The sequence below is a fragment of the Plasmodium vinckei genome, assembly GCF_900681995.1.
Source record: "Plasmodium vinckei vinckei genome assembly, chromosome: PVVCY_04".
Lineage (NCBI taxonomy): Eukaryota > Apicomplexa > Aconoidasida > Haemosporida > Plasmodiidae > Plasmodium > Plasmodium vinckei.
The window spans coordinates 177971-202016 of NC_051296.1; the positions used below are offsets into that span (position 1 = coordinate 177971).

The following is a 24046-nucleotide window of genomic DNA, read 5'->3' on the forward strand; positions in this document are numbered from 1 at the left end:
TATACATAATAATTTTCTTAACGTATTTATGCTATTTTTTTTATATATTATACTTATTTTGTGACACATAATTTTTTCCACTATTCCATATTTTATCTATATCAGCTTGTAGAAACTAAAATAAAAATCGTTAAATAAATAATTATTTTGGAAAATCTCGTTCCCTTAATCTTTTTCAATATTTATGCATATTATTACATACGTATAGCATAATAATTATATAATACCCCCCTTTATTTATTGCCATATATTTATAATGCTTTATAAAATATAGTAGCAAAAAATGAAATATAATAATAAATACAAATAAGGGATAGGTTGTTGAAAATTTTTTATAAATTTATGAGGTGATTATTATAAAAAATTCGATTTATTCCATTTTTATAAATAAACATTAAATAGGCTTAAAAATTAAAATAATATTCTAACAGCCAAAAAAAGGAGGTATTTGGAAACACCCCTGAATTTTTCACCTTTATCTATGCTACTATACTTCTATAATATTTACTATATTTTTTTGTTAATTATTTAAATCATTTGTTTTATAAAACATGCTAAATCTTGTTTATGTTCCTTACAAATTGTATCGATCAAAATTTGCCATACCTCCTCAACATGTATCTACAAAAACAGGAATGCTTATACGGCATATAATAATAAACATAATTTCTATATCATAAATAAATTTAGTTTGTTCAATTTATTTACTAATAATTTATTATACAATTTGAGCTAGCTATTTTAAATATATTTTTTTTAAAAGAATAATATATGTACCCAATTAAAAAAGAAAACATGTTTGTAGTTTTTAAAATAAAAATGCATATATGAACAAGTTGATACATAATTATGTATGTGCATGAAATGTATTACAAAAAAAAAAAAAGGAAATATGGAATTTGTCTAGTATTTGGATATGTCGACACGTAGTGCAATAAAAAAGGTGTCGTTTCAAAAAGTGGGAAAATTATGTAAGGAAAAATAGAAAAATTATCCATCATCTCTGCATTTCTAAGATTCACTTCTTCATATTTAGAATAACAGGGCAATGATCGGATCCATAAAAATTAGTGTGGGAAACACTATACCCATGTATCTCTATATTTTCAATTTTATCAAGTAAACTCTTAGAAACAATGAAATGGTCTATTCTCATTGCCCTGTTACATGATTTGCCAATAAGAAATGGGCATCGCCATGTATAAATATTATCATTAATATTTGTTTTTTTTTTATATGTTGGATCATTTTTTATTTTATAATTTTCAAAATATCTATATGAATCTACTAAATCACCATTTTTTAAAATTGTTTTAAAATTTTTTCGTTCTGCATCGGTACAACCAGGTTGTCCAATATATTCTTTAGGAACATTTCCTTTTTTCATTTTTCTAAATTCAACAGGATGTGATAAATCTATATCTTCAGGTGCAATATTTAAATCTCCTGTCCAAATTAAATTTTTATTTTCATTCTTCATTAATAAAACAAACTCTTTCATTCTTTCATCAAATAATCTTCTTCTTTTAAATTTTACTGTATCAAATCCATTATTTGGTGAGTATGTAGATAATAAATAAAAGTTTGAAAACTCAAGTAATATTATTCGGCCTTCTTCATTATGTATATTAGGATTTGTATCAAATAAAAGATTATATCGTACCGATTTAACTTTTATACTTTTTTTAACTAACACTAATTGACCACTATATTTTATATTTGCTAAACTGAAATATGCATTATATTCTTTAAAATCTTTCTTTAATATATCTTCAACAATATTATAATCTAACAAACTTTTTTGATCTGTATTTTTTACAGATCCTCTATCTCTTTCTTCATCAACATTTTTTTCATTTTTTTTTCCACCATATGTTTTATTATCTTCTACTTTTACTTCTTCCTTTTTTGGAATATTTAAAGCAGGTAAACGAACTTCTTGAAAACATAAAACATCTGCATTTATTTGGTTAATAAATTTTATAAATTTTTTCCATTTATCTTTATTCTTATATCTCACTGTTATGCTATTCATATTCCAAGTTACTATTACATTTACATTTTGACTGACTTGTTCAGGTGATTCATTTTTTTTGACATCATTTAAAACGGTATCACTTATTTTTTCCCCATTTTCCTCTTTTATCAGGGTAGTTCCATTTTCCCTACCACTTTCTTCCAAACCAACTTCGGTCTTTGTATCTTGGATTTCAGTCTTTATTTCACACTCCGTTTTGACTTCATTTTCTTCCTTTGAAATTTTAGCAAAACCTATGTTGTCTTGCTGAGTTTGGAATTCCTTTGGTGTGTCATTTTCCAAACCTGAATTAAAATTATTGCATGTTTTAAAAGTTTTTAAAAGGTTTTCCTTAGTATTAATATCTCCAATGTTAGCAGTTGTGACACTCCTATTTAATTTTGTTTCATTATTAAGTAAAATTAATCTAGTCTTTTTATTTATATCAAAATTTTCAACTCCATCACAATAAGTATTTTGTCTTTTTTTTGCATTTTGTAAATTTTCCATTGTTTTTAATTCTCTTTTATATTTATCCCAATAATTTATGTGAAATTCTTTTAATTTTATTTTCGACAAACAACTATATTTTTTATTAAATAAAAATAAAATCCGAAACTCTTTTATATTCATCAATATGTCTGGTCATTGTTTAAAAGAATTTACTTATTATGTAACACACACACATATATATGTATTTCCAATTATGTATTATATTTCAACAAAAAAAAAAGAACTTGTTAAAATGTATAATATCTTTTACTATTTGCTACCTCCATAAATATATTTACTTACTATTTAAAATAATCAAAATCAAATAAGCCAATCCTCAAAATTATATATTTTTTAAGAATAACAAAACAATATTATTTTAAAAATACAAAAAATTATTTTAAAAAATTTTTAAAATTAAAATTATAAAATGTGTGTGCATATATAAATAAAAAATATATTTATTTCAATTTTTCTCCCTCTTTACAAAATCGTATATTTCTCTAATTACATTATTTTTAAAGGATATTAATCCTTTTGACAAATTAAAATAGGTATATTTATTATTTTACGTATATTATCATATTTTTGTTGAAAATTTCCCCTTTTTAAGCATACATATATATTTCTCTTTCAATTTAAAAGCTACATAAATATTTTGACTTTTGCGCATTTCAATAGTTAGACGAATGGCATTTATATTCTGAAAACATAATATTACATAATTGTATATACTAGTACAAGTTTACATATATATAAAAAAACATTTCTTTAAAAAAAGGAAAAGATATGCGTCTAATTAGTTTGGTATACTTTTTCAGACTTGTCATATATTCTATATTATTTAAATTATTTTTTTCCATACAATTTAATAATAAACCCTTACTGCCAATCTTACATGGCTAATGTTTAAAGTTATTACACAAGTTAGTAAATTAACTTTAAAATTGAAAAAAAATACACATTAATGCACTTACATTTTATGCGAACACCTCATAAGAGTTAGATTTGAAAGGAAATATATATTTAAAAAAAAAACACATATATAAATATGAAAAATAGGTATATACTTTCCCATATTTAGTAGCTCAATTTATAGCTACCTTAATATGATTCTCCTTCATTTGGTTGAGGTAAACGCTTGTTAGCGCTTGAAAGCATTTCCTGTCTTAATGCAATTAATATTGTTTCGATTGTGTAATTTCGGTTCCAGTTTTTTAAAATGTGGAGGTGGCTCTTCATGACCTAAACAAATGAAAAAGTAAATAAATAAGTTGAATAAATGAATGAAAATGAAGAAATAATAATCTTCTTCTTCTTCCTCTTTCAATTTTCTCTTACATTTCCAGATCCATCTACACAGGTCATTTCTATTTTGGTGTCAAATTTAACAGTTGGAGGAACATCGGGATAACTATCCCCACAAAAAACATTTAGTGAATAAATACGGTTTTCAAAAACAGTTCCTGGTTGTCCAAATATAGTGCATGACCAATTTGATAAAGTAATGTCATCTGCACTTTCTAATCCAAAAGATACACCTTCACTAACATTCCCTTTCTGTCCTCTTTCCAACTCATCAAGTAATCTAAAACTTCTTGGTACAATTACCTGTACATAAATAAAAAGACAAAAATAAAAAATATATCTACCATTATATCATATAAACATAAAATATTCATCCATAACTAGATAACATAAGCAAATCCTTATGAAGCTATGTCATCCTTATTCGTGAATTTTTTTTTTTTACCTCTCCCATTTTTGGATATAAAAAATAGCTAAATGTGGTATAGCAAAAGAAGGGCACAAAAAAGTGAGGGGTGTGTATACAAATTTTCTAAGTACTTAGTTATTGTCTGTACATAGAGAAATAAATCGCAACATGTAAACGTGTATGTATGTATATATGTATGCATGGGTAGTATTGGCTAAATAAAACGATTATTTTTTTCGGGATATAGATTAGAGTATTCATATATAAACGGATTATTCCTTTTTTAGAAATACATAAAAAGCTTTAATTGGTTTATATACAAATTCATATTTTCATTCTTACATTCGTTGAAGGAATACTATCGTTGTATATTTCTTGCAATTATTAAATTTGTATTTATTGTTTTTTTCAACAATTTTACGTGTTATAATAAAACTGCGATATTTATATTTTTTCTGCTTTTTCTATTTATATATTTTTTTTATTTTTTGTTACTTTTTTATTTTATTATTTTTTCATTATGTTATTCAGAGGTAAAACCATATAGAAAATAGTAGTACTAAAAATAAATGAAAAATATCCAGTTTTTTTTCATAAAAATTATTAAAAAAATACTTAACTATTTTTAGTTATTCAATTTGTTTTTTTCTTTTAGAAAAATATATACTGTTCTATTCACATTAAAATTCCCTGCATATGTGTATATATACATATATTTTTTTCATTGTATTATTAATTTGTGTGCTTATTATTTAATACTTGGCTTTGGTACCCCATATTTCATTATTTTTTATTTTTATAATTAAATATATATATCTACTTCACATTATTAATCTATTTTTAGATTAGGTTTCAAATGTACAGTTAAACATAAAACCAGTAAATAAGTGATTGTAAAAATAACAGCAAAATAAAATACCGGTATAATAATAAATAATACCCTATATTGTAACCTCAAAATTATAAACTTTATTAACATGTTCATAATTTTATTAACATGGTCATAATTTTATTAACATGGTCATAAATTTATTAACAGTACATATTTGTATTATTTTACTATTTTGGGCTTAAATTATATATTTTGTTTATTGGAGAATTAAAAAATAACTATGCTACCTCAATTTAAAGGAAAAACAAATGGGTTAAAATAAACGAAGTTCGTCTTTTCACTCGCATCCAAAACAAAATATGCACAATCAATATATACTATTTAAAATGTTAATGATCTAATGGCTAGTTTTTATTTTCTTATTTTTGAAATGCTTTTTCACACAATATAATGGCATAGACATACACCCCTTTATTTTTACCATATAATATGTGCTTATAGAGAATGTAAAAAATATACAAATATTTATTTTCTTTAAAATATGTTAAAACAAAATGATAATAATAAGGCACAGCTAAAGGGAATAGGAATTGGTTGTGTATTATGGACATATATAAAATATTATTGCTTTGTTTTTTCAATAAATTTATTTATTCCATTTTTTTTTGTATTAATAAGACAATTATTTCGTCATTAATATTAATGTATCCATTTTAATATCATTCCTCTCTTTTATTTTTATATCTTTCCTTTTTATTGTAATTATAAAATTTCTATAAATTCATATTTCCGATGTTACTTATCAAAAAAAAAAATTCAATATAATGCACTTTGTTCATGTTAAATATGGAGAGAAAAAAAAAATAGATATAATATTACATGTGCACTAGTATTTAAATTAACTATAAGACAATAATTGGAATAATTTGCTAAATTATGGACATTTTTTTTAATATATCTTTGTTAAATGTATCATTAAATTTTTGTTTTGTAGTAATAAAAAGATTATCATATATGAGTATATCCTATAAAAATAGCTAGCTACACATACATTAAAAAAAAAAAAAAAAAAAAAATAAAGCTTAATTAAATATGCATTTTCAATATACTGTTTATGCTGTAAAAATAAAATATATAAAAAGAGGTAAACATCATTTCATATGTTTGCCTGCCTGATTGTGTAAAATAATCTCAAACGAGAAAATTTGCGAAAAAAAAAAATCTTAATTTTCTCCCAATATTTATAAGACCATAATAGAATATGAGAGTTTTTATTAATAATATAAATACATACAGTGGAAGCTGTTTATGTAAGACACTAGACAATATCGAAAATGAAAAATGTGAAATATATGGTACAGTGATAAGTCAAAATGAATCGAATGAGGAAGATATGTACATGTATAATTATAATAATGTAAAAAAAATAGTGTCAAAAACTAATAAAGATAAATTACTAAAATATATAGTCATGTCCAATTTATGTATATTTGATATGCACAATACATGTATAGATGAAATAGAATATATTATAAGAAAATTAAGAAATGAAGAAATAAAAAATAAAATTACTTTTATTCTTATTTCGTCTATTATGACTTGGAATAAAACAAAAAGAAAATTTTTCAAAAAAAAAGTTGAAGAAAATGGTGAGGGAAAAACTGGAGAAAACGCTGAAGAAAAGGGTGAAGAAAACGACACTGTTTTAAAAACCCAAACAAGTGACCAAACAAATTCTATTGATGATTTTGAAAAAAATAACATAGACAAATATAGATATATTCCCGAAATTTTTAGTGAAAAGGATTATTTAAAAAGAATACCATCATCTGATTATAAAGAATTAAAAACAATTGAAACTCTTATTTTATCGTTAAATTCTGTTAAAAATATAAACACATATGTTGTTGCTTCAGGAATATTATATGGTAATGGAGAAAATGTTTTTTTTCCAATTTTTAAAAATGCATGGTTTAGTAAGGATAATCAAATAATTGACAAGGGAGATAATTTTATTCCTATTATTCATGTAAAAGGATTGTGTGAATATGTTAAAAATGTTTTTTTATATAAGCCTAAAATAAAATATCTTATAGCAGTTGATCAAGAATATGTTACACAAAAAGATATTATAAAATCTGTTGCTAATTATATGTCTGGTAATAATAATTATTTATCTGTATCATCTTATGATTCTATTTTTATTAAGGACTCTGATAAGTTATGTATCAACTTGAGATTTCAGTGCACCCAGTTTTGGAACCCCAATCAAATAAATACGACTGACGAGGAAAAAAAAGACAGTTCCGAAAAGGATGAAAATGAAAGTGATAAGAATGGAAACAGTGAAGTTGACAGTGACGAGAATGAAGACGATGAAAATGAAGAGAGTAGTAAACATGATGAAAGTAGTGAGCATGATGAAAATAGTGAGTATAGCGAGCATAGCGAAGGTGATGAACATGAAGAAGATGAGAAGCATGAGGAAGGAGAATCGTGTGTTAAGTTTCATTGCCAAGATGGATTTACAAAAAATATTTCAATTTTATTGACAGAGTTTTGTGAATATCGAAATCTTAAATCTTTGAAAATAATAATTTTAGGTCCCCCAGGGGTAGGTAAATCATTTATTGCTAAAAAAGTTTGTGAACATTATAATTTAAAAATGTGTTCTATTCAAATATTATTAGATGAATGCAAAAAAAATAATTATAATTTTCCGGAATATTATAAAAATAGTTTAAACAATATTGAAAAGTCGGACAAGCTAAACCTAAATGATCTTTCACTAATATTTTATAAAAAATTAAAAAGTAATGAATGTAAATTTAGAGGTTATGTTTTAGATTCATTTCCTAGAAATTATGATGAAGCAAAAATATTTTTTGAAAGTTATTCCGCTTCAAATGTAGTGACCAGTTCAAACGGCCTTACTATTTCAGAAAATGAAGAAATGAATAAAAAGGATAAAAAAAAAAATGAAAAACAAGGGACTAATGATGGATCAGAAGGTGACGAAGGGAGTGGAGAAGAAACAGAAAATGAAGTGAATGATGAAAGTAAAGAAGATGAACAAAGTAACTCTAGTAGTAAAAAAACATCGAGCCAATCAGGTACATCAGAAAATGAAGATACATCAGAAAGTGAGGATGAATCAGAAAATGAAGACGAATCAGAGAATGAAGATGAATCAAATGAAAGCCCAAAAAAGGGTAAAAAAAGGGATACCAAAAATGATAGTGAAAAAAATAAAGAATGTTTATATAATGATGGAAAAAATATACAACCAATTAATAACACTATACTTCCTGAATTTGTCATAATTTTAAAATCAAATGAAGATCTTTGTAGAAATCGAATGATGAATTTACCAAAGGAAGAAATTATCAAAGGGCATAATGATGAAAAGGGTTTTGAAAGACGATATAATAAATATGTAGAAGAAAATTGTAGAAATGATTATTTAGAGTTTGATAAAAAAAATACAATTGAAGATTATTTTATAGAAAATGAAATAGAAGTTTTAAATATTAATATAAATGAAAAATCAATTCTTGATGATATATTAACAAATATATACATATATATTGAAAAAAATAAAAAATTTTATAATTTTTTACCATCTACTGATGAAATTTTAAAAAATAAATTACATGAACAAGAAATAAAATTATTAAATGAAAAAGAAAATTTACAAAAAACTGAAGATAATATTGCTAATGAAGAATTAAATAAAAATGATGAATTAATAAAAGCTGAAAAAAAAAGACAACAATTACTTATGGAATATCAGCAACAATATATACATAACCAATCATTACCTTTACGATTTTATTTAATTAAAAATATTTTGCCAATTTTAACTGATGCATTAATATATATTTGTAAAACAAAACCAAAAAATCCATGCTTACACATAGCAGAATATTTATTGGAAAATGCCCATAAATATAATGTCGATGAAAATATTTTACCTTTGATACCCCCCAAAAAAAATGAAGATCAAGAAGATTCTCCAAATGACCATCCCAAAGAAACAAACATTCAGTAGGCTATCCTTCAATACATTCATTGTGTATATAAGCATAAAATATTTATTCCCTTTTAATCAGCAATAGTTAGCTTTGTTATGCCAGTATGCTCAAACTATTTTATAATAAGAGCTAAAAAAAAAAGAAAAATATATATAGATAAAATATTATGATTTTGCACTATTAAAATCACAATATGAGCATATTCATTGAAAATAAGATAAAGCTCATTATGTGTTTTCCCTAAATGTTTTATTAAAATTTTGCCCACAATAAATGCCCTATATAATATTCAAACTAAAAAATTCATATTTTGTAGTTATTTGTAAATATATATGTTTAAAAAAATTAAATACAATACATTATGTAATGGTATAAAACACACACAAATGATGTTTTTATCAGAATAGTGTATTTTCATTCTCTTAAAAAATTTTCTCCAAATAATTTTTTACGATAAGACAATTTATTTTTTCTGACATGTTCATATAAATACATATTATGTGCATATAATTTTATATCCATCCTTGTTTGGGCTTATGCATTTAAGTATGTCTATTCTAAATATCACTATTGTATTATTGATAGCATATGCAAATAAACATATATTTAATATTATATCTTTTTGCATGAACAAAATTGGAAAAATGGCTAGTATGTACATAAAAAATATTGCATGTTCATAAATAAACTCATTTTATTTATTCTGATAATCTTTTAACACCATACTTCAAAGCAAATACACACATGTGTATGCTTAGTCTCCTATATTTTAAGAGGGTGAAAATATAAAAGTAATCCAACTTTATATCATTTCAAATACTACTATTTCAGTATTTAAAGTTATTTTTTTATTATTTTTAATTTTAGGTTTATATGCTACTTTATTTATTTTATATATTTCGCATAAAAATGGTAATACAAAAAAAATAAAATAATAATTAAATAAAATAGCATAACATGAAAAAAAAATTTGAAGGGATATAGTCTATAAATAAAATATTTATACTTCAAAAAAACGAATAAAAATATGTAATATTGTAACAATATAAAATGAATGTGTTATGAAATAACAACATTTTTAAAATAGCTTATTGCTAAATATTATTCACTTGGGTATGACTTCAATGTATACTATATAAATATATTTGGTGTGTGCATCAATACCAATGTTTTTGTTGTACATATTTCTTTGCATCACGGAACATTTTCCATAAAATGATATGCGTTATTGCAAAAGGCCAGATCCACCACCATAGATATGACGAAAATTTTGCCCACCATCGAGCAAGAGCCATGTGCCAAAATGGATATACTATTTTTTGTTGAAAAGGTGAAATTGTTTGTTGAATATATCCCCCATATGCTGTATGCCTATTTCTCCACATCATTTCGGCTTCAGGGGGAACTGGGTACGATCCTAAAGGTTTTTGCTCATGTTTTGGTGTTTCCTTTTTAATGATATTGTCATGTACTAAATTTCTTTGGAAGGATATATATCTCTTTTTTAAATCTCCCACATTGAATTTTATATTATAAAATGCTTGACTATTAAATATTGTTTTCACCATTTTACATGAGATAAATAGCAAGTTGAATTTTCGTAAATTTACTCGTATTTACCTAAAATATGAATTTTAAAACTACGTATATATTTTTTTGTGGTATTTTATATATATTTTGTTAATCTTTCATAATGTTTTAAAATTCATATTTTTCACATAATATAAATATCTTAATTTTTTTTTTTTGCATAAAAAATCCCCTTTGTTTTTCCATCAAAATTAAAAGCACTGATTACAGTAGTAATCGAAGTTAAAATTAATAAAGTAATGGCGTAAATTTTGTTAAAATTTAATGCAAGGGGAAAAATATATACACAATATAAATATATAATGTATACTGGCATTACACCTTTTTGTAATAAAAAATAATTTGAATAATACATATTTTATTTTTTTGGAAAAAATAAAAAATAAAAAAAATAAAATTATATCATAAATTTACCACTTTAATATGCACTGTTCATATAGTTTTGGTACACAAATAAAATATATAAAAAATTAATAACGGTAAAATCAAAGTAAAATATTTTCAGGGCCAATAAAAAAATTGTGTGATGCATATTATATCCCATACCTGTATCCTCATTTGTATTATATTTAAATAGTGATGTATCATGTGTATGTATATGAGGTGTGCCCAAGTGATAACTTTATGACCAGTTCATATATATTAACACTTTTGAGAGACACAAATAAATATAAACATATTGATGTAACAATATAGCGAACATTATTTTATACAATTAAATTTTCGTTGTGTATTTCATGAACTTATTCTTCTACATAAAAAATATGTGCAAAATAAAAATTCCGTTGTAATTCTATACATTATTTATTTCAAAAATAATAAAAAAGGTTTTAGAAAAATGCTAGCAAAATGCCTTTTAAATGCCAAAGATTGTGTGTATGCATAGTTACACATATTGTTATGTTAGTATATGATGGTATGTGTGAATTACACTAATAATAGTATAACCACAATATAATAATAAGTATTTTTATTTATTAAAATTGTAATTTTTATGGTTACAACTTTAATCCATATTATACTCATAATAAAAAAAATTAAAAATTAATTTCCGTTTTTTTGTTATTCTACAAAATGACTGGAAAAAGTATATATATAAACACATTATATATATTTGTTGAAATAATCATTAAAAAAAAATATAGAGAATATTAAATTGTTTATTAATAAGTCATAAAAAAATTAAAACAATAAATAATGTTTATATAGCCATAAACTGATATAATACTTTTTAATACCCCTAGAGAGTTAAATATTACAAAATAAATAGTATATATATTTTCCCCTTAACTATCTCCCCATAATAATATGGTTCGTAAATATGTGTGCAAACTGTTTGAAAAGAATAAGATATAAAATACCTGAACATGCATAATATTTTGGTTATATTTTATGCACATGCATAATATTTTGGTACATATTTTATGCACACATATTTACATAAGGAATTTAGTATGACAAACATGTTTCTTCTTTACTATTTAAGAATAAAAATCGGGCTTCAATATAATTGGGAAAATAAACTAGTCACATATTTTTTTGCATTTCTTATATTGGTGATTTGTTCTGTCTGCAATTCGGCTGAGACTCCAAACCTAGGCAATGAAATAAACAAAAATAAATAAAACATGTAAAAATAAATAAAAACATGTAAAAATAAATAAAAGCATGTAAAAATAAATAAAACATGTAAAAATAAATAAAACATGTAAAAATAAACAAAAACATGTAAAAATAAACAAAAACAAATGCATATCAAACAGAATGGCATACAATATAGACTTGCTTTTTCTTACAATCGATGGATTAATATAAGACACAAAGGATTGCCTTATTTCTTCGATAGATTGTTCGATTTCTTTCATTTCTTTTTCAGTATTATTTATTAATTCCGCATCCTCATCATCTTCATCAATATTAATATGATCTAAATAAAAAGTATGGTATGGAAGTAAAAATGCTAATATTTCTTTAGCATCATAATATTTCTCGGAATTTTGAAAAATATGAGAAAATTGTCTTTCTTTATTTATGCTACTTTCATAAATTTGTTTTCGATCTTCATTATAATAATTTAAAACTCTTTGTCTTTCTGTTGATATATTTTTTTCAAAATTAATTAATTTACAAAAAGGCATTTTTTCAAGAATATATTTATCAGGTGAACTAGTAGTAGGATTAATATTTACTTTATCAATTTCAATCGAAGATTTTGAATCTGGTCCTAAACTATTTGCTATATCTTTTATTTCATCATTTGTTCCAATAAATTCAGTATTTATAAAATCAGTTGTTTTTTTATAATAATATTCAAAATCTTTTTCTTCTTCATCTTCAGATAGGTTGGTTTCATTATTATGATATGCATATGGATTATTAAATTTTCTTTTTTCTCCAGCATATCCATTTTTTATTTTATAATTTTGTAATTCATATTTTTCTTTTATATTATTATCTATTGCTGAACTGTCATTTGAAATTCCATTTTGCCCAATACCCTCATTCTCATTTGTTTTTATTTCTTTATCATTATTGGCATCTTTTTCTAGATCTAAAGTTTTGTTATTTTCATTTGGTTGTGTGTCATCTTTTAAAATTTGAGTATTATTACCTTCATCATTGTTATTTCCATTTTTTTCCTCTGAACTTTTTTCATCGGATTTTGGTTTTTCACTAGTCAATAGTCGTAAGAAATTCATTCTGTAAAATGAGCTTTATCAAGTTATTACAATTAATTCGATCTTATTTAATTTATTATTTTATTTTTTAACTACATAAGTAGTAGCTTCTTACAAACCTGGCATAACAAAATTGGTGTTATACCCGATCATTGGATAATAAGAAAAATAAATTATTTGTTAAACTTTTAATTTTTTACATGACGTCAATTAAAGAAATAAATATGTATATCACAAAAAAAAAATTGTATTTATACTTTTATATATGTTATGTATAAAAAAGTGGCATATAATGTTTTGCCAATAAGTTGGATATCCTTATTCTTCATCAAAATTCAAAAAAAATACAAAATATGCATATACTCTTTTATTATATAATAGTTTATTTGTTTAAAAATTTTTACATATGTTAAACACCACAAAAAATTAGTATACTACTTTATGAAAAATGAAAAAAAAAAAAAAAAAAAAAAAAAAAAAGTCGCCAAACTGATGAAATAAAGTCATACCAATTTATGCTATAGTAATTTTTTTCCAATTTCGATATATTACAAACATAATAAATTTCAAAAAATATATCATAATTTTATATTTGCAAAAATATAATTAAATAACAAAATGTTTGAATTAAATTTAAAAGCATAAAAATAATTAATTATATATATATAACCCCTATATATATCCAAATTAATTAAGCTAAAAAGTTAAACCCTTTTTTAAAGGATATGGAAATGGTAGTAAAACTATCATAAAAGGGCATTGAAAATGGTATACCAAAAATTAAATAATAAATTATTATAAAAAGTTACAATATTAAAAAAGAAAATTATTAAAAAATAAGATAAACAACCAAATAAATTAGCTTTGTGTAGTTGGGATACACAAATGGCATACGGTTAAATGGAAAAGACAAAAAAACGTTTACTATAAAATTCTTAATTGGATATTGTATAGACCATTTATGCATTGTTTCACATTATATATGAAAAATGTTTTGTTTTTATATAGTCAGTTTAAAAAAAATAGACTAACATTTTTAGTAACTACCACATATATAAAAAAAAACCTCGAATTTCGTAGCATTCTTTTTTACATATTTTACTTATTACATAGTGATAGGCATAATATATTACTTGTTTGTATGGAAATAAATATACTTATATTTTTTTTCTACATAAAATATTGTATATTATGACTGTTGTTGCAAAGGGTTGAAATAAATGCAACTACCTAATAACTATATTTCCATTCCTTTGTTCAAAAAAAATACTAAGTTTTTATTTTGTTTCATTTTATTTTTCATTTTAAAATGTACATATTTTACTGTGTACTAGTGAATTGCAAAAGATACAACATTCTACATGTGTAATATTCCCATCATTTGCTTCAGCATTTATCATAACTATAGTTGACTTATTCTGCTTAAAAAAATGAAATTCTTCTCATGCATAAATAAGTGTGAAATTGTTATTATTTTATAAATATTACTTTCAAAAATAAACATAAAAATTCAGGATATGCCCCTATATATAACAATACATTTTTTTTTAACTTTATTTTTCTAATCCATAATTGGAAAATATTATATTAAATGGGTACTGATATTTTTCATAAATAATATTTCAATTTTATTTTTTTTCCCCATTTTGTAATAAAAAGAAATACATATTTTCTCTTTTTTTTCTCTCTATAAATATTATATATATTTCACTAGTTTGTAATTTTTTTTCATACCTTTTGTAAAGGGACTTATATATAACCATTATAAAAAGAAAATATAAATATCTAGCTATATATGCAAAAAAAATACATAATAAAAAGTTCTCAAAACATACAATAATCGATGCACATATAAATTATTATGTATATTTTAAAGTAAGCTTATATATATATCATTTTATAAATTTATTTAAAATTGGGTAAATAATTTAACACTGACAATTTTGGAAATTTTCTATAACTTAAAAAAAAAAATCTATATAATATGGCAGGATCTATATGGAATAAAAACAGCTGGCATTGGTAATACAAAAGAAAAAAAGGAAAAAAAAAACAATTATATTTCTTTTATATTATTAAATTTACAAACTTATTATTTTTAGGGAAGAGAAAAATTACAACAAATGGGGAGAGTCTTATATAAAGTCGAAATTAATTCATTTAAAAATTGAGGATGAGGACTTGTCTATATATTTTGATACAATCAACATAACAGGAAATGTAATAAAAGAAAAAAAATTAAGAAAATGCAAAAATAAAAATTTCCTAATTATGTATTCTTATTTTTGGAAAATCACACACATATGTATTTATATTTTTTTTATTTTTAGGCTTCTGTATCAATTCGAAAAGGGAAACAGATTAGCTCTTTCGAATTTGTCATTAAATTTAAATGGAATTGTTTAAGAAAAAAAGAAAATATTAATTCCTTTGGTGGGGATGTGGAAATATTAGACTTTTCAAATTGTTCATTGGAGGTATGACCATATTTATATATTTACCTGAACGGGTCAGGTGAAATATACCTATTAAATTTTAATAAAAATTGATATATAAATATATTTACCTATTTATTTATCATACATTTTTTTTAACACTAGGATAATGATTACGAAATAAATGTAGAATCAAATGAAAGCAATGCAGACATGAAAAAAGCATATGCGATATTAAGGAAAGAAGGGAAAGAAAAAATCAAAAACACACTAAAAGATTTCCAGATTGAACTTTTAAAGCATGACACAAATGAATGTAATTTAAAAAAAAATAAAAAATGCACACATAAGTTTTGCTAATATTTAACATGTCAAACTTTTTTTGTAAATATAATATAGTTTGTAATAATTTCTCAATTTTTTTATTTCCTACTTTTCAGCTAGCAAAGAATTAAAACTTAAGGAGACTGAAGAAGAAAAACTTAAAGACATCAAAATTAATTATAACGATAATGTAAGAGTACAACAGGATATAAACAATGATAATAATATAAATAAAATTGCAAATGATGAAAAAAAAGAAGGATCCGTATGGAATATTAATAATTATCATTGGGAAGAAAAATGTTTAACCAAATGGGCAAAAGAAGAATTAGAAAAAACTTTAAATAGTTCTACAATTGAATTAAATAATAATATTTATATGCAATTTTTTAATGCAGAAATTGAAGGAGAAGCTTCATCAAGTTTAAGAAAGAAAAAAAAAATTATTATTTATGATTTAAAAATTGGTGCTGAATGGAAGGCTTCTAAAAAAAATAAAAATAATGAAATTGAAATGGAAGCTAAAGGATATATATGTGTTAATGAAATTATTTCAGATTTTTCTGCTGATGATGAAAACAAATATAAATATACTTATGTTTTTGATAACAAGACCCCTGAATATTCTACTATTAATAATATAGTAAAATCAGACGCACCCCAAAAAATAAACGAAATTATTGACGCATTTGTTGAAAAAATGAAACAAAAATGAAACAAAAATAGTACTTTTGCACAATAACTATTTTGAATTTTCACCATAAAAGTTGCAATTGCATAATCGACCTTATTTTTATTATACACTTTTTTATGCATTTTTACTAACTTGAAGTTTATCAACATTCTACATATAATGGAATAATTATATGTTTATAATTTTTGTCTTTTACCTGATTTTAAATATTATACATATTTATATGTTACAATGTCTTTTCATTGCATTTTATATTTTTTTTTATGATAGCATTTAATTAAAGGGCTTTCAAACGTGTTACTTACAGTTTTTTTATAAATATTTAACAACTTTTTTATTTTTTTAAAATATATTATATTTGCATAACCATTTATCGTTCTAACATATTCTACACACAATTCGGTACGTTATAAAAACATGCATAAGAAAAAATAATATAAAATAATTTTGTGCTTGATAAAGGATGCATAATTATGTTCACAATTAACTAATTTTAAAATTATGATTTATTTTAATTATATGTAATTTTCTACTTAATTATGTGTTAATTTTTTAGTTAATTATATGCCAATTTACTACTTAATTAGCTAAGCATTCCAATACTCTTTAGTCTCTCTTGAAGTTTTCCGGTGTCGTTTTCCTTGACCTGAAAAAAATCACATAATTTTTTATTTAGTTATTTGCACACACATGTTCATATAATATTAAAAAAATTCTGAACATGTTCATATTATTTTGTCATATTTTGAAATTTTATTATTACCAAGTCATCACATCCTCCAACAAATTCCTTGTTTATAAATATTCTTGGTACAGAACTTTTTCCTAAAATAAGTAAAGTTTACATATGCATATATTATCAATATATAGTTATAAGTATTTCCTTTAGTTTATTTGAAAATATTTTCTTGATTAGCAATTTGTATAGCCTACCAGTTAATTCCTTGAAATATGATTGAATTTCTGTCATATTGGGGTTTTTCTCAATTTGTTCTACATACTGAATTTGCATAATATCAAAAAATGTTATTATTTATAAGCACTATTTTTTTTAAGTGTGCAATTCTCATGGATATTACTTTACACACACAACATAATTATGAAAAAAACAGGATTTTCTTATAAGCAAATATATTTTTATACATTTCAATATTATCTTACCACATTAGGATTATATCCTTTTAATATGGATATTGCTTTAACACAATATGGGCATTCGCTAAAAAAAAAAAATACATACACAAATATTTTACAACATATATATTATTCTCTGTTTTATTTTTACAATTTTTTGTACAGGTGGATATCAGTTCAAAACTAAAATTTACACCTGGAAATGTATTTATATATTTTTTTGTATTACGTTTTTGAAAATACAGCAATTTTATTTTCATCGATGATTTTGTGTACGAATTTTTTAATAGCTTCGGATGTGGATCCCATTTTTTATTAAAATAAAGATTAATATTGAAAGTCTATATAAAAAAAATGAGAATATATATATTATATGTGCTTGTTTTTTTATGAACAAGCAATACATAAATTCATATATAGCGTATTTATATATACATATAGCTATAACTGGTTTGCATAATATAAATTGGCTTTATACAAAACATGTTCAGGATATAGAATATATAATAACGCATAAACAATTATATATATTTACAAAATGCATGAACATATACATACTTGTTTTAAATATAGCTATATATCCAAAGGGAATAAAAAATTATATAATTTCTTAAATAATGAGAAACTTAAATATTAACAATTTTGTTAAAAAGGTAATTTATATATACTTAATTTGTATAATTGTGTAATGATTATATATCTATATTTTTTTTTTTTTTTTTTTTCCTAAATAAATGTGATCATACATATATACGGAATATATATTTTTTTTATAAATAGCTTATATACATATAAATAAATACAATTGTTTATTATTATTGCATATTAAAAAATATGTTATATACGTACATACAATATATGCATAAAATAATTTATTACATATTTACGGGTTTATTCTTATTATATGTATATATAATTTTCCATTTTTATGTTATACAATTTTTATACAAAAAAAAAAAAAATTAATAATGGGTGTGATGAAAAAGGTTATCATATAAGAACAAACAAATAAAGATAAAATAAACATATAACACATATTTTATTTGTAAATATAAAACGAATTTGACAATGATATTATAATAAAACGAGTTTATATGTGCAAAGCGACGAAGACATTTGCATTGTATTTTCTTATGAATATTTAAACAAAAGGTAGTAAAATTAAATTATTTATATTTTCCATACATAAAAATATAATGTTTTGACTTTTGACAACTTTTATTTTATATTCTTTATGATCTTATTTGTTGTATGACTTACCCATGTGTTACAATATGCGTTAACTAAATAATTTTGCCAAATCCTTTTCGTGTTTTAAATTTTAATGAAAGCAAAGAAAAATAAAAAACATGTTATAGTTACATATATGTACACATATTGTTTTAGTCAAATGGAATTATCTTCAAATTTTATATTGCTTAAATTATTATTTCTATTTATTTAAATTTATGTTTCATTTATTACATTTTTTTTTGTTCATTTCTGTTTTATTAATTTGTGCAGAAATATACTGAAATTATTTTTCCTCTGAAAATTAAAATTTGCAAGTTGCCGTCTGCTCTGATATAGCTCACGTAAGTTTACACACTTTTTGTAAATTCCACACATTTCTTTGATAGCATTAAAAAAGAAGTTAACCATAAATTATTCAAAATTGAAGTGTGCATGAATAGATATATTTTTTAGGCAACACATAAAGTCTTTTTTTTACTGCAGCGAAATAACCTACCTACTGCCTAGCGTGTTTGGGAAAATCCTATTTTCTAATTACGCCTAGCCAAGTAATTTTCACCTCTTTCCCTTATTCACCTCTTTTTTTTGTTACTTCCCATTTCTCACTTTTTTATTTACTGTCTTTTTTTCTGAGTAGAATGCTGAAAAAGGCTCTGGTCGGAGGGGGTGGTCTCGGTATGATATCCGTTGGAGGTGTTTACCTGCTCAAGGTAAACTTTCATAAGAACATGATTGATAAGGACGTGACATATAAGTACAGTCCAATTGCTAGTAGATCTGAAATGGTAAACAGATTAAAATCAAATCAATATGATATATTAATAATAGGTGGAGGAGCTACAGGAGCAGGATTAGCTTTAGATTGTGCGACAAGAGGAATAAAATGTGCACTAATTGATAGAAATGATTTTTCAAGTGGAACATCTTCAAAGTCAACTAAATTATTACATGGTGGTATTAGATATTTAGAAAATGCAGTAAAGAAATTAGATATATCTGAATTATATTTTGTTTGGGAAGCTTTAGGTGAAAGAGCTCATGCAATGAAGATTGCACCGTTTATGTCTCGGCCTGTTCCAATATTAATGCCTATATATAAATTATGGCAAGTTCCATATTTTGCATATAATATAAAAATATATGATTTATTAGCTGATTTAGTTTGTTATTTTGATAAAGGTGTACCTAACTCTATGTATATACAAAAACAAAATACGTTAGATCAATATCCTTTGTTACATAAAGAAGAATTAAAAGGTTCTTTAGTATATTATGATGGACAACATAACGACACAAGAATGAATTTAAATTTAGTATTAACAAGTGCAATAGATGATTATGTACCGGGTCAAATCGGAGCTACTGTATGTAATCATATGGAAGTTATCAATTTTATAATGGATGAAAATAATCACAAAATAATAGGTGTTAGAGCATTAGATAAAATTAGTAATAAAGAAATTGAAATATATGCAAAAGTTATTATTAATGCTACAGGACCACAAGGAGATATTATTCGAAAAATGGCAGATGAAAATAGTAAACCTATGATACAAGTATCAGTAGGTTGTCATTTTATTTTGCCTAAGTGGTATTCATCTAAAAATAATGGTATGATTATACCTAAAACTAGTGATGGTAGAGTATTATTTCTTTTGCCTTGGGAGAATAGTACAATCGTTGGAACAACTGATGAACAACGTCCTTTAGTCGATAATCCAAAAATCGATCCTAAAGATACGGATTTTTTAGCAACAGAATTATCTAAATATATTAATGTTTCTCCTGAAGAAATAAAAAATGATATTAAAGCTGCTTGGTGTGGATTCCGACCTTTAGTTCATGATTCAAAAAAACAAAAAAAAAATAATGGAAACGATGAGAATGAGGAAATTACAACACATGAAATATCGAGAAGTCATGAAATTATTGAAGATGATAATGGATTAATTAGTATATTAGGAGGAAAATGGACTATATATAGAAAAATGGCACAAGATACTATAGATTATATCATATCAAAACATAGTGATAAAATTCAAAATAAAAATGAATGTCGTACAAAATTTTTAATGTTAATTGGTAGTCATGATGAAAATGGAAATTTAAATCAAGAAGATTTAACTTTTGGATGTAGTAAATTAGGAAAAAGACTTGTTGATAAATATTCTGAAATTGATTATGATACTGCTAACTATTTAGTAGCAAATTATGGATATTTATCTGAAAAAGTTTGTGAACTAGCCAACGAATTAAAATTATTTAACAAAATTGATCAATCAAAACCATATATAGAAGCTGAAATTGTATATGCAAGTAGATATGAGTTTGCTAATACTATCTCTGATGTAATTGGAAGAAGATTTAGATTAGGTTTTATTGATACTAATGTTGCAAATCAAGTAATACACAAAGTTGCTAACTTATTAAAAGATGAATTAAACTGGTCTAAAGATCAAATGAATAAAAATATCGAAGAAGCAAAATCGTACATCGATTCATTATCTTTACAACAATAAATATTGACATGTACTAGGACAATATCCCCATAGTATGTATTTTAAATCAGCCCTATTTTTTTTTTATAATTATTTAATGTTTAATTTAGATTCTCATACAGTTCAATATTAATAAATATATATAAAATACGTATAATGATATTGAAATCTTATTTATTGGCATTTAAAAGTCAAACAATATTTCTACTTACTTTCACATACCAATATTGTAGTTGACTATTACTACCACATTTTTTTTACGACTCCTATATAGACATACTTTATTGTATACCCATTTTTTTTTTACAATTATTTTATATTACTCACACAGGCATATATATGTTATTATATTATGCTTTTATTTTATGGTAATACTCAATTTTATTCCTTTAGATTTTTTAGATTTTTTTAAATCCATTTATACTGACGAATTTATTTCGTTAGGACATATAACTTTACACCAATGTATTATAAACTCAATTATTTTTTACAAAATTTGAAAAAAAATATAAATAAAAAACATTTAGCTAACTTTAAATTTGCAAAGTATAAGCCACTTGTTATTTTTCACTTTTCAATTTTAGTGATACATTACACCTATATTTATACCTCCCTCCATTTTTTACCTCTTTAAAATGAAGATTAAAAAAATAAAGACTGAAATTTGTTTTAAGTTGGGATGTGTTATACACAAAACTTGTGTAGTTACAAAAAAATAATAAAATAAATATATAGTAAACATATTCATATTTACATACATGAATGTTATACATATTTGTTTGGCACTAAGTAGAAGCACCTGTGCATTTTTAACATTAAAAGTGGAAAAAAATGTGTAGGAAAAACATTGAAAACAATTTTATCTCTACTTTTTTTTTCACAACCTTTCAAAAAAATACATATTTTACATTTACAACAAACGAAACAAATATTTTTTTCGTAAACTGTTTGATTAGTAACATGGTTGGAGTTGTTTATACAAGGTCCCCCCTTGGCTTTACCCAATTTATTTTATGTTCAGGAGCCTCTAAATAAAAAAGCTTCATATCAAGACGGTATTGTCTTAAAGCATCAAGCCATAAATATGCAAAATATAAACCAACTGTCATATATAAAATAAATTCTCTTAAACACATTGTTACATTATATTCAGCTAAAACTTTTTGTCTATATGAATACCAAGCTGATTGCCATTTAATATTTTCTTCATGCTTCATCTCTTCTGCTGATCTATATGGAACTGGAATTTTTTTACGAAAGATTTTTAAAGGTTTTGCAAATTTATAAAACATTTCTTGATAATCATCATAAGTAAATTCCCCTTGTATTAATTTAGTCATATATGGTTTTAATTCAGCTGTATCATCACCTAATTTTTTTAAAAACATATAAAATTGTGGAGGAACATAATATGTATGTTTTATATTTGTTGAAACTTCAGGTGGGATACTAGCAGGTATACCAAACTCATCTCTTGGTATAACATCACAATCATTTTCCCAAAATGGTTGCCAACTTGGTCTATCATAAGTAACAATAAACATCATAGGATATCCATATCCTCCTAATTGTCTATTCAAATGTTCACCTTCAAAAAATTTATCTTCTTCTTTACTACCATTTTCAATATAATTATTTTTATTTAATTTTTTGGCTGTACTGCTAACTATATTTCGAGAGCTTATTAAAAATGGACTATTTGTTTTACCACATTTTTCTTTTTCAATATTCATATAATGAAAACTTGGGTTATCTACAAATAAATTACCACCTTTATAATAATTATTATATGATAACCTTCTTACATTAATATTATTTAGCAAATTATTTCCTATAGAATTGCCAATCACTTTTTCAAAGCAACTCTTCAATACGTTATGTGCACGCATCGGTCCCATTATTTCGTACTCCTTTTATATATGCGTATATTATAAATAGCTATATATTATTTTATTTTATTTTTATTGCTACATGTATTGAAGCAGGTATTTTCATTTCTTTCCCTATGTCTCGGTAAAAGAGGAAATAATAATAGAGAACTGGTTTAGCACACACTCTTGGTGTGTTGGAAATTATTTATATACTTCTTTTGTATAACTTTTGAAAAATAAGCCCAAATTAAATCAAACCTAGCATAAAAAGGTGTGGAAAAAAAATACATACATTTACATATGCTATATATACATTTTTTATTTACTAACAAAATTGGTATTCTTATGTTATTGCGCAATTTTTTGCATAAAGATATATTTAAACAAGATAAGAAAAAAAAAATATTTTCCAAAACTAATATACATTTTATATCAATTTATTCTTACCATTCACTAGTTGGCACAACATACACTTTTTTGATTATGGCTATATTATT

The 24046-nt window shown here is 23.4% G+C and overlaps 9 protein-coding genes across 9 annotated transcripts; 3 read left to right on the plus strand and 6 right to left on the minus strand.

The window, feature by feature from the left end:
• Positions 1-1018: 1018 nt before the first annotated feature.
• On the minus strand, positions 1019-2650 carry PVVCY_0400470 (AP endonuclease (DNA-[apurinic or apyrimidinic site] lyase), putative; the record flags this gene model as incomplete). Its single annotated transcript, XM_008627790.2, has 1 exon — positions 1019-2650. The coding sequence occupies one exon, from the start codon at positions 2648-2650 to the stop codon at positions 1019-1021; it is 1632 nt and encodes a 543-aa protein (XP_008626012.2).
• A 963-nt stretch (positions 2651-3613) lies between these two features.
• On the minus strand, positions 3614-4271 carry PVVCY_0400480 (ubiquitin-conjugating enzyme E2, putative; the record flags this gene model as incomplete). The annotated part of the gene is made up of 3 exons (XM_008627789.2): positions 3614-3754; positions 3851-4120; positions 4263-4271. The coding sequence occupies 3 exons, from the start codon at positions 4269-4271 to the stop codon at positions 3614-3616; spliced, it is 420 nt and encodes a 139-aa protein (XP_008626011.1).
• A 2048-nt stretch (positions 4272-6319) lies between these two features.
• On the plus strand, positions 6320-9109 carry PVVCY_0400490 (P-loop containing nucleoside triphosphate hydrolase, putative; the record flags this gene model as incomplete). Its single annotated transcript, XM_008627788.2, has 1 exon — positions 6320-9109. One exon carries the CDS (start codon positions 6320-6322, stop codon positions 9107-9109), a length of 2790 nt encoding a protein of 929 aa, XP_008626010.2.
• Positions 9110-10249: 1140 nt separating this feature from the next.
• Positions 10250-10660, minus strand: PVVCY_0400500 (conserved Plasmodium protein, unknown function; the record flags this gene model as incomplete). Its single annotated transcript, XM_008627787.2, has 1 exon — positions 10250-10660. One exon carries the CDS (start codon positions 10658-10660, stop codon positions 10250-10252), a length of 411 nt encoding a protein of 136 aa, XP_008626009.1.
• Positions 10661-12205: 1545 nt separating this feature from the next.
• PVVCY_0400510 (conserved Plasmodium protein, unknown function) lies at positions 12206-13381 on the minus strand (the record flags this gene model as incomplete). Its single annotated transcript, XM_008627786.2, has 2 exons — positions 12206-12277; positions 12479-13381. The coding sequence occupies 2 exons, from the start codon at positions 13379-13381 to the stop codon at positions 12206-12208; spliced, it is 975 nt and encodes a 324-aa protein (XP_008626008.2).
• A 1963-nt stretch (positions 13382-15344) lies between these two features.
• On the plus strand, positions 15345-16834 carry PVVCY_0400520 (activator of Hsp90 ATPase, putative; the record flags this gene model as incomplete). Its single annotated transcript, XM_008627785.2, has 5 exons — positions 15345-15382; positions 15463-15580; positions 15691-15837; positions 15961-16111; positions 16236-16834. The coding sequence occupies 5 exons, from the start codon at positions 15345-15347 to the stop codon at positions 16832-16834; spliced, it is 1053 nt and encodes a 350-aa protein (XP_008626007.2).
• A 562-nt stretch (positions 16835-17396) lies between these two features.
• PVVCY_0400530 (glutaredoxin 1, putative) lies at positions 17397-18256 on the minus strand (the record flags this gene model as incomplete). Its single annotated transcript, XM_008627784.2, has 5 exons — positions 17397-17459; positions 17577-17638; positions 17747-17813; positions 17975-18032; positions 18177-18256. The coding sequence occupies 5 exons, from the start codon at positions 18254-18256 to the stop codon at positions 17397-17399; spliced, it is 330 nt and encodes a 109-aa protein (XP_008626006.1).
• Positions 18257-19818: 1562 nt separating this feature from the next.
• PVVCY_0400540 (FAD-dependent glycerol-3-phosphate dehydrogenase, putative) lies at positions 19819-21699 on the plus strand (the record flags this gene model as incomplete). Its single annotated transcript, XM_008627783.2, has 1 exon — positions 19819-21699. The coding sequence occupies one exon, from the start codon at positions 19819-19821 to the stop codon at positions 21697-21699; it is 1881 nt and encodes a 626-aa protein (XP_008626005.1).
• Positions 21700-22652: 953 nt separating this feature from the next.
• On the minus strand, positions 22653-23576 carry PVVCY_0400550 (conserved Plasmodium protein, unknown function; the record flags this gene model as incomplete). The annotated part of the gene is made up of 1 exon (XM_008627782.2): positions 22653-23576. One exon carries the CDS (start codon positions 23574-23576, stop codon positions 22653-22655), a length of 924 nt encoding a protein of 307 aa, XP_008626004.2.
• Between the last annotated feature and the right edge of the window lie 470 nt (positions 23577-24046).